The sequence below is a fragment of the Molothrus ater genome, chromosome 2 (assembly GCF_012460135.2).
Source record: "Molothrus ater isolate BHLD 08-10-18 breed brown headed cowbird chromosome 2, BPBGC_Mater_1.1, whole genome shotgun sequence".
Classification (NCBI taxonomy): domain Eukaryota; kingdom Metazoa; phylum Chordata; class Aves; order Passeriformes; family Icteridae; genus Molothrus; species Molothrus ater.
This window is the reverse complement of record NC_050479.2, coordinates 87,551,885-87,572,291: the sequence shown is the minus strand read 5'-3', so window position 1 is coordinate 87,572,291 and position 20,407 is coordinate 87,551,885. Positions and strand designations below refer to the sequence as shown.

The following is a 20,407-nucleotide window of genomic DNA, read 5'->3' as shown; positions in this document are numbered from 1 at the left end:
ACTTTCCCACAAAAGTATATTCCATCTAGCTGAAAGAAGCACTCAGATGCTCAGAAGATCGCTTGCCTATCACCAAGAAGAAATTACTACATACATTCTTCACAGGCAGGACAAGAAATTCCCCTGATTCATGTCTCTGGAGATGACTGCTCTGTGCAAAGTACTACCTGTCCTGAATTACTGATTTTTCATTTTTCCTTCTGTCTTCCATGCAGAGTCTCACAACTTCTGAAAACTCCAAGATGCAAGCGCACCATTCTACTAACTTGCAAAGCCCTGAGAACGCCTCTTCCCCAAACTATTAATAACAATCCATAGAGGAGGAGTTCACAGGGAGAAGCAAGGAACAGGTGGCAGAGATAATATTAGCCTGGAAAAGAGCAGGGCTGCCACTGTCCATGTGTTGGGAGGCTGATGTCTCACATTCATTGTCGTGTGCTAGAATGCACTTGGAGCACAGAGAAATGTCACACAGATGTCATACACAACTTGCCAACCCAAGTCCAAAAATCAGTTCATTGTACCAAATTCCCAATGAAAAAATCAAGGAAGAATTGCAAACACTGCAACACTCCTTATGTTTCAAACTCATCAACTTTCAACTATTGTATAGATAATTTAAAGCACCTTTGAACAAAGGTGAATATCGTTTTCTCAGTCATACTAGATCCTCAGTGCTACCACAGAGGTCAGGAAACTTCAACCCTGGTGTTTAGAATTAGGCCTCTGGTACACAACAGATCATCTGGTATATTCAATGGTTACTGTAGCAATGGTAGGTTCATGCCTTGGGTTCTTCGAACCTAAAACTACAGATATACAACCCCAACTTACTCATTCCTTGATTCGTTGAAAGTCTTTGTCACCTGCAACCACAACTTCAACTCAGAACCTCTGAAAAATCAATCATGTCTTCATGTCTCAAAGCATCCCTTCAAGTATTTAATTCTACTCACCATTTTATCCTAAAATGATGCTATAAATTCAACGGTGTAGTAACTGCTTTATCCAATACATCTTTGAACATCAACACCATATTTGTATAGTTGTCCAGAACTATCAGGCAGCAAAATGAAAAAGCACCCTAACACATACTGCTACAAAAGTATGAAAATGCAGAGGGATATAAAAATTTCTGCTGAAATCTAATTTTCTTCCTTCTTTGTTTTTAATCATATCGCCCCATTTGTGAAAAGTGTTTGTTTTTTTTATTTGCTTCTTAAAAGTCTTAGAAACTTACATTTAACTAATCACTCGACTTGTAAACTTTGCCTATTTCTAAGTGATAAGCTGTAATGGGTGCCACCAATAAAACCTGATGTTAACTCCAGATGGGATTCAACAATTCAAGGGTACCAAAAAAAGTATCAGACAGTCAAAATATTAAACCAAGCCCAGAAATATTTCTGTCCTTTTAAGTATAGAGTTGCAGAGCCCCACAACATTGTGCACACATTAGAGTACAGCTGTTTCAAATCTTATGTCACATCTCTTAAAACAAGCCAAATTCCAGTGAGCTGATACCCTCTGAACACCTCACGTGGGAACAGAAAAAAACCCAGCTTGATGGCATGCCACCATCTAAATTTTTCAAAACCCTGACAGAGGTTGGTCTGACATGGTGCATAGGGCACATTTATACTTCTGATATTAAAAACCAAGTTATCACAATCCCCAAACTGAACCACAAAATCAGAAAAGCACACTGTCAATTTTGATAAATAAAATCACAGTTTTAGCAGCAGATCACAATTTCATGATTTCTCTCTCTTCAAGTCAGGGAGTTCAAAGTGCTTAATTCTCTCTGTGTAACATCTCCCTCTAAGCTCTTCCTTTTGGTTCTTGAAACTTCCAAAGCACAAAAGGCAATCAATACCTTTCAAAATACCCTGTCAAAGGATAAGCTTCTCAGCAAGGTGCTGTTTTCTCTCCCAGCCAGAACAGAGCTGATCTTCCACCTTTTGTTTTGAGCACCCCAGGCAGGCTTTGTTGTACTTTGCCAGGAGCTAATCCCACAAAGGGCTCAGCTCAGTAGCAGAGACTGCAGGTAATAAAATTATGTGTCCTCAAAAATCATCAGCAACCAACACTCTAGGCACAGGCGCTTGAGAAGAAGACTCCCAGCCAACATTCTCCAACTCATTTCTGGAAAGGCTAGGCTTGGGACAGCTGGGAAGTTGCATCTCAAGGCACTTAACTCTTCCTTCTGAAAGCACCAGTCAGGAGGCTTTCCAGTGCCACTTTGTATGAAGGGAATGAGATATAAAAGCTCATATTTCATCATCTCATTCTGACTTGAGGTTGAATGATGTGATAAACTCAAGGTGAAAGGCTCCAAATCCCATTACACATTCCCTCAGCCATCTACTGTACAACTGCCCTGAGCTACTATTATTTTTAATTTCATAATTCCTATGATAATATCAATCACCAAAGCTATTTTGTTTGTACCTTGAAGCACAGTGGCAGTTTTTGCAAATTTCAGTTAAATCACAAAAATCCAAATTGAGTGAGTAAGCTTTTGCCAGGCTGATTTCTACCAATTTACCAGAAGTCATTTCAGTAATATATTATCAGCATAATCCAATTTCATGATATTTTTCTCTTATCTCTTGCTCTTCCAGCAGTAAGTATGCATCTGTAAATTATTAGTACTTGGATAACACAAAATGCAGCTACAGAGACAGGAGAAGAGATGGAAAAGTATTGCTTCTGGCTGAGGAGTTACACAACACTGAGAGAAGTGAAGGCCTAAGAGTATGCAGAGAATAATTTCCTCTGAATTCTTTACTTATACATGAACAAAAATTCTAGAGGGTCCAAGTCACCATTAGCAAATCTGCAGACAGTAGTCAAGAACAACTCTACAGATGGACAAGGTGAAAGATCCATCTTGCTGCAGGCCAGAAAGAGTGCCTTGTGGGGTCAAGGGAAGATCTTGTGGGGTCAAGAAAAGTGACAGTTGGGGCTGTTTTAAGTTGCCTACATGGGGAAAAATTTGTTGGGAGGTAGCAGTTTTCTAACAGCCAGGGAGGTCACAGCTTTAAAAGTGACAACCTTCATAGCAAATGGGTACCCTACAGAGGGCCCTTTTCTTACCCAGAATTTGACAAGGAAGAAGGCATTGGCTGGGCCCCTTTCAAAGAGCTCCTTCAGGCCCCCTTTCTTCTCAGGGAACTTGTCATAGATCTGCCGGATATCCACTGCCTCGAGGTAGGGGTCATTGTAGCTGGGGCTTGACTGCCCAATGTGCACAAACAGGTGTTTGTTATACTGCAAAAAGAGGAAAAACATGGAATTAGAAAATTGCTCAGTACCATTCAGTACCTACTGAACATCCATTGTCCTTCACAGAAGACTGCTGGAAGTCAATGAAGATTTGATAGAGTTTTCTAAAAGAGCAGAAGAAATCAATAGAAATATCTCTGCTAATACCAGCTCATGCTGTTCTTTCCTTCCTATCAATACATTTATGCTTCTTCCTTCTCTGAAACACCGTTGCTGGGTTTTTTCTTCCTATTTTCACTCCTAAATCATTGCCTTGTGCTGCTGCCATATAGTCTGCAAAACCCTGAGACACAGAGTGTTACCTTGACAGGTCACTCAGCCAAACATTGATGCTCCTGTCCAATGAAAAGCCTGAAATCCCAGAGCAGATAAATCCCAGGCAAATAACACTATCTTTTCTGAACTCTCCTATCTCAGCCCATCACCAGAGTACATTTCAAGATGCAGAATCAAACAGTTTAGTGAGAGAGGCAAATCTTACTACTTCCATTTCACTGTGGAAATACATTGATGCAAATTCATCACAGTTCCACCAATTTTAACTTCTTAGCACACCAGAGAAACACATGGCTTTAATGCTGATCCCAGCAACTTCTGATTTTGGGTTCTATATTGGAGTCTATCTTACAAGGCTGGACAGAACAACCAGCATAGCCTGGCAGGGGTTTATGACCTCAGTGCCTTGGGCTCTGGTGTACGAATATCCATGACCCTGGACAGGGAAGCCAGAAGCACAGTGCACAGACCTGGTTCTATCACTACTTATCCTCTAAGAGGAGGATATCTGGTGTTTCCCAAAGATGCCTTTCTATTCTCTGAAGAGGAACGAAGCAAGTATTTCCATACACATAGAGCAGTATAACACATCCATGATGAACAAGAGCTGTCCAAAGATGCAAAATTAATGAGGAGTGGAAGCAAGGTGTGTTTCTTACTGTGTCTTGGTCTTGTTGTTGTTCCAAGAATGCAGAGAATTCTAACATCCAAAGTTTGGAGCTAGCAACCCTTCGTCCTTGCCAAGCTGGTGCTGACGGGGAAGGTGAGAGGCCAGTAGGAGATTCAAACCCTAAGCACACAGGATTTATATAACAATAATTTAGAAAAAAATGGCAATGGCTTTCTAGTAGAACACCTACTGTCAAAGCTGACTCATAGTTTCCTTATGGCTTCATTCATCATGCAAAAATATCATTCACAAGGCCCTCAGTCTACCTGTACTCTAAATTGCTTGCCAGTCACCCTCTGCTAAGACAGCATTGCCAGGGTCATGATGTAAAAGACAAACTACCCAAGTCTGACACCAGAGAAAACATGTTCAGCAACTTCAAGAGGATTTAGACAGAGCCCTAAAGGAGCACTGAAATAAACTGTTTAATATCAGAATGAGGTGTCACCATTGATCTCTCAAAATGGGGAAGCTGAGAAGGAAAAGACATTTGTTATTCTACTTAATGAGAAATTAGGAACACAATCATGTTATGATAAAGAACAGTGTTCTAGAGCATGAAGTATGGTGGAAGACCAGTAGAGATATGTAAACTTTTATTCTCTGCTGAGCCAAGAAGAAAAAAACCCCAACACAACCAATATAAAACAGGAAGAAAACAAAATTTAGAAGCTTCAGCTCTCTCAGTAAAAGGATGAGCACAGGTAATAAGAGGAAATCATATAAAATTGGTTTTGGCTCTTTGAAATGTTTCAATACGTTTTGGGTTTTTTTTAATTAACTTTCAAGATTTTTAGAGTGCTGGCTGTTTTTGAAGTTGAAATACAATTTCAAAGGAAGGAAGTATATTTCCTTACCTACCTGGTATTGGAAGCGGAGGCTGTACAGCATAAGGTTGTTGAGAAAAAGGTTTCACACTACACAAGTACACAAAGAGAGGTGGTTAATAAAAACACAACCAAACAAAAAAATATTCTTCACTGACTGTTTGCACAGATTAGATAAAGTATTTCTCCTCAAGGAGAAAGTGGCCTAAGTGTCTTTTGGAAATTATCTTTCTGTGTGGGCAAGAGAAGGGTCATGGGCAAACACTCAGAAAGCAGTAAGGGGACAGGACAGATAAAAATTTCCCTGCAGGTGTTCAGCAGGCCCTCCCTCCAGATTTGTTTTTCTGAGATCCCTATCAGCCTCTTAATACACTGGTTTTATATTTTTTTCAAGTGGTTTTATATCTTTGCAAGTGGATATAGGTCTGGATGCCTCTCAGACTTTCAGGCCCAAATTCAGAGACATTCAACACCCACAAGTAAACACAGTTTTCAGGAGAGCTAGAGCTCAGCTCCATTTTAACACTACTGTAAGAAAAATGAAGGCCTTAGTATTTCACAGATCTTGCAATAGCTAATGGTGTTCCTCAGGCAGCAGAGAAAGCAGCAGAAGCACCTGCTTTGGATGCTCACATGAAGGAATACTTACTCCTGGGAAGATCCTGCTTGGCCTGGCAATGGTCCTTGCCAAAACTGCAAGAGAACAACACATAGGCAGAAGTCACCACTCTTAGGACAGAGATGAAAAGGAAGGCTTGCTCTTTTCTGAGGAAACAAACTGCAAGCTCACACACCTTTAAAGATGTGAATGAGTTCTCTCTTCTTTTTACATTCCTGGATTCATTCTTGTGGAGATGCTGACTGCTCTTTTTTTTTCATTCTACACACTACTACTCATGATATGCAAAAAAACTGACCCGAAAGTGATCGTTAATGTTAAATATTATGCATGCAACTTGTGCCTCTGTCTCCAAAGCTTTTATGATGCTCACTCTCTTGAAAGGACCATTTTCCCCAGGAAAGTTCCATGGGAGTTATTTTGGCAGAAATCAATGCTCAGCAAATGCTCACTAGGCCAAACTCATAGGTACAGAGAGGCTGACAGACGTTTCTCTATTACGGATTTTATGTAAGGGCCATCTGATCAAAGTGCTGAGAAAAAGATTGGGAAATATAAATTTGGGAAAGGGTCAGGATGGCCCAAACAGATTTAATCCAAAAAGATGCTGGACTAAGAAAGTGGTATGAAAATCCAAAGGAACTGATTGTTCTCTCCCTTGTATCATTAAAAAAATATACACAGTGAAACTCTATTGTTTTACATCAGTGTGAGCAAAGAATTGGACAAAACTGTTGAAGCCACATGACAGATTTATTCTACAGAGACAATGCCTTTTGGCCCATTCTGTCACAGTTCTCAGGACTTTCCTCAGCCAGTCCCAACATCCTTTCAAACAGTCAAGTGTCTTCTCAAAACTCCACCAAGTCACTGATCCACTCACCCCAGAAACAGCAGGGTAGGCTGGTCGTGGGAGACCAGGCAAGCCCATTTTACTATGGAAGGAAGTTGCAGAGATAATCTGGGCAGATGACATTGTAGCCATACTCTGCATGGCTTTATCTTTAGCTGCCTGATCCTATGAGCAAGAAAAGAAACAGAAAAAACAGGATTATTATAATGATTAACTAGTTGTCAGCTCTAATGGTCTATAAACAGAATTCTCGTCAGCTTCTCTGTCAGGAACAGGCATCTCTGAAATTCTGGGCAGTAAACTCACCAATAACTGTCCTAAGAACTCTTTAAAGCTGTAAGGCTGTGACTCATTACTATAGCTTCAGATGTGAATAACCAAGCTTTCTGAAATGCTGGTTTAAAGACTGAGAAGCATTTATCCTTTCTGTCTGAGGGCTTTCAACCATACAGCTGAAAAGTTTTGTTGTGGAAAGTATATCCCTAGCTGACTCTAGTGTTTTAATAATTGGTAACAATATTCAATGGGAAAGATTCTTGATTATAAAAAAAAAAAAAAACAAAACCTCTGAGGAAAATGTCACAAAAAGAGATCGTCATCGTCACTGCAGAAATGACTATCTCAATTTGGGACTGCATTAGTCTCAGGTAGAGTTTATCATTTTATCCCTATCTTCAGGGAAACTTGAAACCTTCATAATCTCCAGGGCACATATGCAGGGACATTTCTTTTTGTATCTTAACAGGACTGTAGATTTACACACATTCTTACAGGCAATGACAGTGTCACAATTAGTGGGTCTGAGTTATGTATAAAACAAACAGCATTCTTAATTTCTTCTTTTCTTCAAGGTATAAATAGGCAAACAGAAGCACTTATATTCTGCCTTCCGTCCTACATCCCCTACAATTAATCTTCATCCTTTAAACATTCCACATTTCTCTGTGGTATTATAATTACCACAAAAAACTCACAGATTAATTCATAGCTTGAAGAAACTGCTGAAAGAGGTACAACAGCCCTTGCTGTCTTCTTGGGGAATTCTCACTTCCCACTTGCATTCACTAAACTGCAGTAAGTTCTCACCTTTGGGCCTCCATTCTTTCTAACCCCTCCAACTTATCTAAGGTTCTCTAAAGTTCAAAGCCCAAATATCCTAATGTGTCTAACCACAAAAGTGGAGGAGGCATCCTCCTCTAAAATCTCAGTAATAAATGTATATGTTTAAGTGGAATGATCACTAGAAATAGGCAAAACTTACACCTCTTTTTTAGAGCATCTGTGACTTCTGTCAAGTGAATGGAAGGGAAACATTTTAAATGCTGAGAAAGTTCCTAATATTCTCCAAAGCTATGGGAAATGTTTTCAGAATCCAGTCTAAATTATGTTGTAGGGAATAAGTGAAGGATTACCTACATTTTTAAGGGAAATTACTGTTTTCTGCTTTTTTCTTAATATATATATAAGGACTATTTTTCATGTGCCATTGCAGAAAAGGATTATTTCCTTCCCTTATTTTCTCACTGGAAAAATTGCATTTGTCTACCTCAGTTTATTGGGAAGATGCATTTACTTGTGGAGGTACTAAAAGTTAAAAGAAAATGTAAAATAATTAGGGAAGGAGAGTATTTTACCTATTAACCTTTTCTGTGCTTTTGTTTTGTTTAAATGCTTGACAGACTGCTGGAAGGAGCATGTTTTTAGAAAAGACATCTTTCTGTTTCAGTTCTATACTCATTTCAAGTGTTTTCCAGTATGAAAAGGAAAAAAAATAGAAAAAAGATAACAAACTTTGATAAACATGATAAAAACAATAAAAACTTTAACCAAACATTTGCAATGTTTGTATTTTCTTTTATTATTCTTTAAACACATTATAATGATGATGGTGATTATGATGATGATGATAATACCATCATATCACCATGATTTCCCAATTTTTTCCTTAGTGCAGATGATATCTATTAGCCACCCAGGGCATGGAAAAACTACTGACTTTTGGGAACAGAGTTTTCTTCAAGTTTTACCCTATTTCCCCACTGTATCTTTTACAGACACAGTGGACATTTAAAAAACACTCGTTTGTGTGGAGGTGGAATTATTGCAGTCACTACTCTGAAAAATCATCATGTAGCTGCTCTGATCACTAGGATATAAACACAAAATCATGCACTTGCTATGGAAAATGAGCAGTGATAGGAGAGCACACAGCTGTCAGCAGGACCTTGGAGGAAGGGCAGCAGCTTCTGTGATTTCATTTCCCTGCTCTATGGAAATGGCCAGCGAAAGCAAAGAAGTAAATGAGTTGAATCAATGCTCCCGACCTGCCACTGCAGGTGGAAAGGAACAGCCTGGTCCTGGGGAAGGGTTCTCTGCAGGCAGCTGGGCAGAGCTCACAGCATGGCCTGGGTGTGTAAAGGGACAGCAGCCAATGGCTCCATGGAGCTCCCCGAGACACCTTCATTCCCTGAGAACAAAACCAGCCAGCGCCTGTGAGCTAAGTGGGAACAGGCTCGGCTGACTGGCTTTCCAATCATGCCCAGCCCCAGAGCTGTGTCACACAAGGAACAGAATCAAGGTTACAGATGTAAGCAGCAGTGAGGCTTTTAACACCCTGGGCAGTTGTTGTTTCCTGCTCGCTCTAACTTGCCTCTCCAGCAGGCCTCCACCTGAACTCACCACTTAACAGCACCACAGGTTTCAAGCTGAGGCAGCCCTACCTGGGTGCACTGAATTAGATAGTTGTAATTTGTGCCTCCTTCTCTTTATCAGAGCAGCTGGTAACACAACAGGCTAATAAAAGACACAGCACAGCTTTCTAAAATGGGGCTGGGATGTGGGGGGGTGCTGTCATGGCTTAGAGACAATCACTGATTGCAACAGAGCTGCATGCATGTCAGCCCTGGGCAGCTGAGTGCCAGCAGCTCACACACAGGACAGTCCATTTGCCCTGGTGCCCAGTGAGGAGCTGCCCAGGCAGCCAAGAGGAAGCACATGCTAACAGCCATCTCTCAGTAGTCAGGGCTGGGCTGTCATGGTTATTGTCACCTGAAGCATGGAAAACCAGGAAAGCAAACTCTTCCTTCCAGATTACTTAGGGCCATACCAAAGAGAAAGGTCAGCATTCACCTTCCTTCTCTGGCTGTCTCAGTGAAACATAACAAGTCTCAGACCTCACATCCTGCTCAGCAAGCCCTTTCTGGATAGCTCACATTTTAACAGGGGACAGACACCCTCTTCTGCAATTGTCACATACAAACTTGACCTTCTCAACAATTCTGGCAATTCAGTCTGAGCACATAAACCATTTCCCCACATCAAATCCGAGTGGAAATAAATGTCAAGAGGTTCATTAGGGTGATCTTGGAGCTTTTCCTATGGAAAGGAAAACACAGCTTTTCTCAAACAAGTATTCAACCATTTTCTCTTTCTCGTTAGCACCGGCCTCTTCACATCAGGTCTGAATTAATCAAGGAGCAAAGTCTATTCAGCTGGCACCATTTTACCTGAGAAGATGCCAGCTGGCTTTATTGCTTCCTCTCAGTGGACAACTCCACATCACCACCTCTAGTAGAGGTGGAGCTGGTGCTCTGATAACTCTAAGGCCACCACAACACCAGCAACTGCTTACTGGTCAGCACTTGTAACCATAAACAATTCCTGCTCAGGTAAACACTCTCTGCACACTCCTAAGTCTAAGGGTCTTTCAGATTTGAATGACAACAGCATAAACTGGAGGTAGAAATAAGACACATGAAATTTAAAAAGTTATTGTTTCTTTATTCTTTAAATAGAAATTGCTCCAGACGTCACAGAGCTTCAACAATAATGAATGTTTGCACAACATTTCCTGGGAAGAACCTTTTCCTCTCCAGCTCACTACAGTTCAGTGATTAATCTCTCAGGCTTTTTAAAGGCCATTCAAAGAGGGAATAGCTGACCTGGGGGGGGGCTTGTGTGAAACTGCTAAGGGATATCCATCATACCTTGAGCTTGGCTTGGATCTCTCTAGCTTTCCGCCTTGCCAGCACCTGGATGTGACTAGATACCTGCATTGAAAGACAAAATTCCATGTTCATTCCAGAGGAATACTTGGCAGCCTCTTGTAGAATTAGGCAGTTATTTAGGGTTGGGGTAGGATGGATTGGGGTACCAAGGAGCTGCTTTTCTGCACATAACTCCAGTGCCATGAAATGGGGTGGAGGGCCTGCAAAGATGAGCCATCTAAGGCAGGTCCAGGCTGCTCAGTGCTTTGTCTAGCATAGCCTGGATATTCATGCCCAAATTACAAAGATTCCTTTTCCATCTTGTGTGACAGGTACTTTCAAAATCATCATTGCTGACTTATCTGCTTGGGCTAAACAAGAAATCTTCATGCAGAGAACCACTGGTGCTCCCTGAAACATTCATTAGTAGGCCAAGCAAATAAAATCACACTTTTTAACAGCAGAAAAATTTGTGGGTCACGATATGATTGGCAGACATGAGCATTACAAACCTCCTGTAAAATGCCTGAGCTGACTCTTCCTGCCATTCTTATTAACCAGCTCAGCATAACAACCTCCTTCCACCAAAGTCAGAAACTACCAACAAGCGAACAACAAGAAATTTGTTCTCATTAGCCCTCATAATCTCTAAAGGTCCACAGAAGCTAATCCTTCCAGAGAAAACTGTACCTTACCTGTTTCCTTGTGCGTGTTTTCCCTGTTCTCAGCTTAATATAGCGGGCAATCAACTCATTTCGGCCTGGAACACAGAAATAATGCAAATCCAAGTTTAGAAAGCAGTGACCCCAACAAAATAGATAATTCTATTGTGTATCTAGATCAGAGATCAGCAGCAGGATGACTCTGACACACTCTTTTCCTTCTTAGAAAGGAACTTATTAGTGCACATGGTAGAAGTCTGAGTTTTAGGAGCAGTCTCCTATAACATCCCCATAGACAAACTGACAAAGTTTGGGCTAGATAGCTGGACAAGGTGGCTTGGTGAAAACTGGCTGAACAAATGGATGGGGTCCCAGCTGACAATGAGCTGAAAGTGAGGCAGCAATGCACCCTTTATGGCAAATCCCAGTTGCCAACAGGTCAAGGGAAGTGATCCTTCAGCTCCACTCAGCACAGCTGAGGCAACATGTGGAGTACTGAGTCCAGATCAAGTCTCCTCAGCATGAGAAAGGTGTGAACACACTGGAGCAAGTCCAGCAAGAAGTCAGCATATATTATTAAGAGACTAGAGCATATGTCCTATGAAGAGAGGCTGAAAGAACTGGGTCTGTTCAACCTGGAGAGGACCTAGGGGCAGTTTTTAATCAATAATAATAAAATAAATACTGATAGGAGGCAATAAAGGGGAAAAGGGAGCCACCCTCCTCTCAATAGTGCCCAGAGACAGAACAAGAAGCAACTGATACAAATTAACACATGAAATTCTGTCTAAAAAGAATTTAAAAAAAAGAAAAACCCAACCTTTTCTATTCTAAAGGTGGTTAAACATTGCCACAGGCTGCCCAGAGAGGCTGCAGTCTTCATCCCTGGAGGATAGTAACAACCTACTGGACCCTGCTTGAGCAGCAGGGCCAGAGTAGGCAGTCTGAAGATCCCTTCCAACCAAAAGGAGCCTGTCATTCTGTGTAACCAAGTCCAAGAAAATAAACAACAAGGGGGAAGCACATGGAAACAGCTACATAGAATTTATCAGTGTGATATGATACACTGAATTACAAGTGCTTTCAGGCTCCTGCAGGCAGACTATTCAGCTTTATTACTCTGGCTCCTAGTGTATCACATCTAAGCAGTCACACAGATTTTATCGTCTTTCTGGAGATGGAGGAATTAAGAGCAGAAACAGAAGGCAGAAGTTACACATCTGAACTCAAGGCTGGTTCAAAGCAGAAAACATGACAGTGAAAGAGCAGGCTCTGCAAAATAAAACATTTGTGGTCACCACAGTAGTATCAAGATAGTGCTGCAATAAAAAGTTGGGAGTAGGAGCTGCAAGGCTGTGAGACATCTTGATATGGCTGCAAGTGTTTGCAGAATGAAGCAGGAATGAACCAGGAAACAAAGTCACAGCTCTTTTATAATTATAAAACCCTAGTATTGTCTGTGGAAAGTTTGTGGGCAAAGACTTTGTATATTAGGACATCACAGACATGAAAAGGCAAGCAGTGAAATCAGTATTAAACTATCAGTATTAACTATTCCAGTAGTTAAATATTTCATGAAAAAGCAGTAACTTTTTTCTATTTTAAACTCTTATTTCTCTCAACCCTGAAATAAAGTGTATGCAAGGAAAGACTGCTGAAATTGACCACTCAAGCCTTTAGGGAAGGACTGTCAAAGCCCTTAATTCCATCTGTTTCTGAAACAGAACAATGCAAATGTCCATGACTGCAATTAGGCCAGGTTCATGAAACACAACCAATGCACACATAGGAATGGGAAAGCATTTTACATACACAGATCCTAATCTTTCCCTAATAGTGTCATTGTAGCAGCTCCCCTTATTCCCCTGGGAGAAGAAACAGGTCTGTAGCTGAGAAATCCACTCCAGCTCCTGTAAACACAAATTAGGAACTGTGTCTGTGCCAGAAACACAATGCCCTGCCATGTAAGCACTGACCTCTTCAGTTCCCACAGTTTCTGCCTGAGCACAGTGACATGCCCAGGAGAGTTTGGTGGGAGCAGATGCTGTTCTGCCACCTTCCACCTGGCTGCTCTTCCAACCCACATAAACCATTTTCACAAAGCTGAGACCAATTATAGCAACACACATCCACACCACCTTCCTCCTGTGCCAACAATAACATTTATGGCTTCTCAAAGCTTCCACCTGTTTAGACATGGATCCAAGCTGAAAGGTAAGAAACAACTGAAGTGATTCTTCTCAGACAGATGCCAACATAAGAAATTTCAGAAGGACTGTGTGACAAACATCTGAAATGGGAAATGTGCTGAACAGAACAAGGCACTCAAACTCTATTATCTATAAAGAAAGAAGGGAATTTTTGTTTCAACAAGGGGATCCTTTGAGAGGCAAGGCGAATGAGTTGATGAAAAAGAGGGGAAAAACTAGCTTGAGAAGAAGTGGACGTGGAGAATTTGAAGCAAACTTCTAAAGGGCATGTATCAGGCTACACTGAAAATTTAAACACATGGGAACTCTCCAGACACTGGCTCAATTATGGGTGATCCTTGCAAAATTAATTTCAATGGATTCTCAACCAGATACAATAAATTTTATGGAGCAAATTCATACGTATAGTGTGTCAAGTAAAGAAATTATGGAGGCTGAACAGTCTGACAGAACATTATTCTGCTACAATAGTAGGGGCTGCAGGGTAATTGGTCTGAGAGGATGCCATGAACAGCTCTGTGCCAGTCATAGTGAATTCCAGCCACCACCAAAATGGATGAAAATAACAATCAATCCATCAAATCCTCAACCAGAGGAGCACAAGCCACCTTTGCTTGAATGTATTTTGGAATGGGCAAGAGCCAGTAGGGACAGGAGACACATGAGGAGACACAAGAGGAACCACAAAAGGAGACATGAGAATGCACAGGAGAAATACAAGATACGTAAAAAGATGAATATAGAGAAAAGGAGACATGGTAGGGGACATTCCTGGGGATGTGGCTGGAAAAGTCATCTTGGAAAAAGTTGCTCCATGACAGAAGAACACTTTGAGACAACTGCAGCACCCACGCCAGAGCAGAGACAACCCTGAAAGGACTGCAGCCCACTGAAAACCCATGCAAAGATGACAAGCAGCTAGAAACAAGGAGCACCAGAAGGGAAACAAACAAACAAAACAAACAAAAAGGCAGGAATTGGCAGAAAGAGACCTTTACACAGTGATGCCAATCTCCTGCGTCACCCAGCACCTCATCAAGGGAATTAAGAGGGACTGAGTGTTAGAGAGAACAAAAGAAGGGAAACAGAGTAGGAAGCAGGGAGGAGAGACAATAAACTGTAGTCAGGCCTGGGAAACTGGGAGGTATTTCCATAAGTGTGCATTTAACTGTTTGTCTTTGACAACAGCAGCAGCAAAAATTGCAAAGTCCTCTCAGGCCATGTACTTCACCAAAAAAGACTAGTGGGAGGGGAAATTGTTGTACAAATTGCAGATATTGGATACCAGTACAGAAATTCTCTAGAAAGAAACTCTACACAGAGATCATTTAACTGTGGATCATCAAAATTTCCAGTTTTAGAATTCACTTCCCACTTGCTAATATCTCTCATAGTCTTCGTATTCCAGAAGTGTGTCCCCACAGTCAGGTTAAAACAGAAAAGTGGCAGGTTACATTAAGGTAATAAAGATACTGGTAGCACAAAAAAGAAAAAAAAAAGGAAAAAAAAAAGAAAAAAGAAAAAAAAAAGCCCAAACAAAAAACCACCACCAAACAAACAGATCACTCTACAAAGACATTCATCACAGGGATTACTAAATATAGAACTATGTAAATTGCCAAGCCCAGTAAACTGCAGCATGGCGGTATTAAATTACCGTGAATCAAAACTACAAGAGAAGCAAGTCCTAAATGTCTTTTGTGTTTCTTATCAGTAGTTAGATGTAAGCAGGTGTAATGTGGCTGGAAGGCTGTATGCTCACAGGCTTTGGAAGGCACCTTCTTTGTTTCACAACCCCGGCTGCAGGGTCAGCAAAGACCAGCACTCCTCACTTGGCTGGAGCAGGCAGAGCTGTCACAAACTGTCAGATGGTTCATTTTTTAGAGCCATGTAAAGTGTCCCTCAGTAATCTGATCATATGTTGTGTTCTTAGAATAACTCCCGCTGAGGTCTGCCATGGTCACCAGAACCTGCCAACAGTTGTGACTCCTCTGTCGAAACCGCGCATTGGGTTTCATGGAGCTCCAGCCAACATTCCAACCGTGGCACAGCACCTCTATCCTCCACAGAGCCTTCCCCTGGGAAGCATGGCACCAAAAAAAAAGCAGTCAAGAGATACTGCCTTACAGAACATTCTTTACCTCTCATTCTTAACAGATAATTTTCCAAGGGCAGCAATTTGGCTCCCATTCAGTCTTACACTAAATTGCAAAATTTTGCATTCAATAGTTATGCAGGAAGGAACTGCTAAGAGAAGTGAATAAGGAGGCTTTTGGATTCTCCATTCTACACCTGTGCACCTTTGAATATAACTGCAGAGAAGTGTCTTCCTGTAAGGAAGAGGGATAATCAAAGGGAATTCCCACCACCACAGAAAGCATTTTCCAGTCCTACCTCAAAGCTTCATGCTGACTTTCTGTTAGTAAAGGTATATTAATTTTTCTGCCTCTCATAAGCAGTATCTCATTAGGACTTAACACTTCCTCACACACCTGTTGCCAAAGAAAGTGAGATCAAAGAATTCAGTGATCAAAATCCTTTCAGTGGGAAATGGCATGGAAGTGTCATGTTTCATGGAAATGGCATGTTTCTTGGCAGATTCAGTATCTTTCTGTACCCAAAGCAAACACTAACAACTACCTATAAGTAGTTCTATAAGAGAAGCAACTATCCAGCTGTATCCAGTGAAAGGTTTATCAAAGCAAGGTCAAGAAAGCCATCTCAATTCTCATTTCAATCTCTCTGTGTCACTTACTGATATCTCCTGGGACATGACTATCTCCTTGAACTTAATTAATTAACTGTTGGTTACAATCAGCATAAACATAATGAAATGTGTGCATCAGACAAATAAATCTAGACAAAAGAGGGAAGGTAAGGACACCTCATCTGTCCACCAAATGTCAGTGTTTCTCTGTGCATACAAAGCAAAACCAAGTGCCAACCAAGTCTTACCAAGACAGACATTTTGGACAAAAGTGGTGCGGTTGCATGACCATACAGGACTAACTGCCACTGGGCTCTGCCCCATCCATAGCTCCCTCCACAGCCTTACTTCCCATCTCTCATTCCACTGTTTCCTCCTCCCAGCTATGCTAAATGTCTTCCTGGACATCAGCTGCTCCAGAAATAGGTCTACATGTGCAAGAAACCACATTTTTGTCTTTTTGATGGTTATCAAGATGCACAGACATCCAACTTTTACTAATATAATAATGTTTTAATGCTACCTTTATTAAGACTTACTTTTCATCATAAACTGTGTTTTTTCACCAGAGCCTTGGTGAGATTTTGTTTGGTTCCTCTACTCAGGAGGCAATATTGGAACTTAATACACCACTGTGACCATCACACAGTGATCATTTCCCATGACCATGGAAAACCATATTGCATTTTATGGCACTGACCCATCCTATGAAGACATCTTTTACCCCACCAGAGCAGAACTTCAGTGATCAATAGTCAGGTTCGAGTTTCCATAGCAGAGTTACACACACCAATGAGTTTTATATTCAGCTGAAAGAAGAAAATTTCCTCACTCTGATAATTTATTCCCTGCTTGAATTTTCTCAGGGTGAAACTTCCACACAAAGATTCTCTGAGCTCATGCACTCCCTACAGTAAGGGGATTTTGAGATAAAGAATCAAAGAAGGATAGGCCAGTATTTCTGAAAAACATCAAAACAGCCAAAGCCTGAAAACACAACATTGAAGTGATTAGCACCATCACAGTCAGCTCTTCCCCAAAATACCAGTTTTCATCATTTGACTGTGCAAGTTCTGAGCTCCTTCCTCTTCTGAAATGAGAAAATCAAAGCTTTATTTGCTGGGCAGGATGTACCAGTCAAGCCCCTCACATGGCAGTCGGGTGATTCATCTGTCCAAGGTCATAAAACTCAGTTGTTTCATTTACTAACTGGTCTAAACACTGAATCCCTCTCTTGTGTAAAAGGCCTTCTGCTGGAAAGGTGTTTACCCCTCTCCTTTGCCACTGCACAACCTAAATTCACAGCCAGAAACACAAACAATGCTACCACCATTTAGAAACTGCTGTTTCTTGATGATCAGTTTAAGATGCTTCACACAAGGTATATGGATGGGGATAATAATTATAGACCCTGCAGTTTTGGAGAAGCCTCTTACTGGTTCCAAACAAGTACTGGACATAAATGAAAAGTCAGTCACCATGGGTGTAGTTAGAACAAAGGGAAGAGGTTTCCCTCTCCTTAGCTGTCATTCCTCCTCCTGCAACATTCCATCAACTCCTGTGTGCAGCTGTAGCAACTAAATTCATGGGAAAAGGGGAGGGGGGACAGGGGAGGAAAGACTGACATGCACCACTCTAATTACCAATAATGAAAAAATAAAACTCCCCATCCTCATATGGATTTTGTTGGTTTTGATTTGTTTTTCTCCCCATCAGCCTATTTTTAAATGGACTGGTGAACTAGTTCATTTTGCAGTCACATTAACCACGGCAGTGGCACAGCAAAGAGAACAGAGGAAGAACTGGTGCAGAACCTCTTAAACCAGTTTTGCCACCAGAGACACTGTAGCCTGGAACTGTACTCCACCTAACCCTCACACACAAACAGGCTGGTAAGAAAATGGGCAAGGCACTTCCTGTGCCTGCATCATTTGTCTAAAGGCTAAACAGCGTTAAACTGCCTCGTAATTACTGCCCCAAGGGCATGTGAAGTTATTCCTTGTAAAGGTGAGTACTTTCTAAGGTACAACAATGTACACAGGCAGAAGTCCCTCCCCATCAGCCTAATGGGAAGCTCCAGGCAATGCAGCTCTTCACCACACCTCAGTCTTTAATAGTGCTTTTCAGTGCATAAATTGAATGTCCTCATCAGCTGTGTTTTCCCACATTATCGCCTCAGGCCACAGAAATGTAAGTTAATCCATCCAATAAGTGCTCTTCCATATACACGTTAAGGGCTGCAAAAGGAGCAGAGCTGGGACTTGTTCTGGTACTTCCCAGGGTTAAGACTGATAAGAACCCTACAGAAAGTGTTTAGATTCAGTTTGGCTGGGAAATCTCACAATTACACCGAAGCAGCTGCATATAGTAACATGAGTCCTTCATATACCAGGAAAGAGCCAATAACAATCCTACATGGAAAGGCATGTCAAACCAACAGATTTCAGTCTCTTGGGACACCTGAGAATGACCCTATTGAGGCACTAAGACACTTTACTCACCAAGGCCCCGGTTCAGAGAAACTTGACTATTGAGGGTAGCACTGAAACCCATCCTTAAGTGTAACAGTATTTTCGAGTTACCATCAGTCCAAGTTCTACATTCCAGACCTGGACATCTGCTAAATTCTTCTTTAGATCAATAAGCATCTGCTCGTTTCGGTATCTTCTAATAACTGTGGGGCATCTGAAAGCAATTCTCAGTGATGTTGCCCTAAGGGATAGCAAAAACTTAAGCCTTTCTACTGATTTTGTGGTCAGCTGCCCCTGCCAGCAGCAAGAGTACAGAGTTTCTGGCAGATTTCTGCCCCACGTGCTCATCTTGTGCACTTTCCAGATGACAGGCTGGTCAAGACTGGTCAAACCCAGATGAGTGCTCAAAGCTTCAGCTACAACAGAAACTAGAGCTAAAAGGGGTCTGTGAGATCTGTGCAGCCACTTGCTGCACGACCATGCAGTTCTCAGGGCAGCTGCTCTGGTCTGGCTCAGTCCTGCGAGGAACCATGACTGCTTCACTTAGCAAGGAGAGCAAAAGAACCCAGAGACTGTTCTTGCATTATATAAATAAATGAATACTGATTTTTTAAGTGGAATAGCTGCCACCACTCAATTTCAGTTCATAGCATCATGATTTACAGTGCACCCATTGCTTGTGATCACTTTAAGCCATCAAGTTAAAGAATCGGCAGAAACAAATGCCTGGACACTCCTGAAAAATGTGGTTGCCTTTCCCCTTCCCTCTCTCTCACCAGGACTGTTCAAAGGGTGAGTTCAACTCTAATCTGGCAGAAATCTGTCCAGCTCATTTTGCCAACCTAGTTTGCTATCAGTTTAGCAATCTAACACGTATCCACGAGGAGTCTTCTAGAAACTGATGTTTGCCTAAAGAACAGGAGCACAAAACTGGAAGCAGAGCAGGGGAGCAAGGAAACAAGACTAGCAACTCCCTCTTTTCTTCTGCTGTGAACTGTAAGGTCATCTCACCATTTCTGAAGGAAATATACTCTTGGTCTCAACACAACTGTTCTACACCATCCCAACATTATCAAGAATAGTTGTTAAAGATGTCACACTCTGTAACAGATGAAAAGAGAATGTGAACAAAAAAACCTAGCAGAAAAACAGATTAAATAATTGCATAGTCACCCAGGGACTGGTCTGGGTAATAGCTGAATTCTGCCAAGATCATGAAAATTCCTTACAATGGCTTGTGATATTCCCTGTTCCTTCCCACCCTGCTCTCTTTCTTATAATACCAGCACAATTCTCTTCCAGACTCTTTAAGTACCTGTTCCCTGATTGAGTCTACCGTGTAAATCTGATAGATAACTGGGCAACCATGATTCAGGCAGGAGAGCAGGAACATGAGGACGACAAAACTATTTAAGCTGCAGAGATACCTAAAAATGCACATGGATCCAGAAGGGAATTTGCACAAATCTAGGTGCTTCAGCTACCTGATATACGAAAACTTCTATATCTAGATTTGTCAAATCACTTTCCAACAACTTTAGCCATAAAGGATCAGACTAAAAATGAACATCACAAGTACAGCTGGCTTTGCCTCTGAGCCCAGGAGCAGATGAAATAATTTTTGAAGGTCTTTCCCAGCACCATTTTCTATCATTCTGCAACCAAAGCTGATGATGCCATGTTTATAGGCAGGAACGCTCCTAATCTCCAGTCAGGGTTGAAAGCAGCTCTGAACTGAGTGCCACACGTGCTGCTGTGTGTTTCCCTGCAACACTGCCATGCTTAGAAGCCTGCCTGAATCTGCAGTGCTTGCAGTCAGCAGCTTGGGCACTGCTATT

General features: G+C 41.5%; 1 protein-coding gene across 1 annotated transcript in view; it reads right to left on the bottom strand.

Annotated features, from left to right (window-relative positions):
- Positions 1–20,407, bottom strand: part of TEAD4 (TEA domain transcription factor 4) — a 51,558-nt gene that overhangs the window by 9,070 nt on the left and 22,081 nt on the right. Inside the window, exons 4-10 of the mRNA XM_036380822.1 lie at positions 11,215–11,279; positions 10,520–10,582; positions 6,564–6,698; positions 5,711–5,754; positions 5,096–5,151; positions 4,224–4,354; positions 3,100–3,273 (exon numbers count right to left, since the gene is read on the bottom strand). Of these exons, the coding sequence (XP_036236715.1) occupies positions 3,100–3,273; positions 4,224–4,354; positions 5,096–5,151; positions 5,711–5,754; positions 6,564–6,698; positions 10,520–10,582; positions 11,215–11,279 (668 nt within the window). The remainder of the gene's footprint in view (positions 1–3,099; positions 3,274–4,223; positions 4,355–5,095; positions 5,152–5,710; positions 5,755–6,563; positions 6,699–10,519; positions 10,583–11,214; positions 11,280–20,407) is intronic.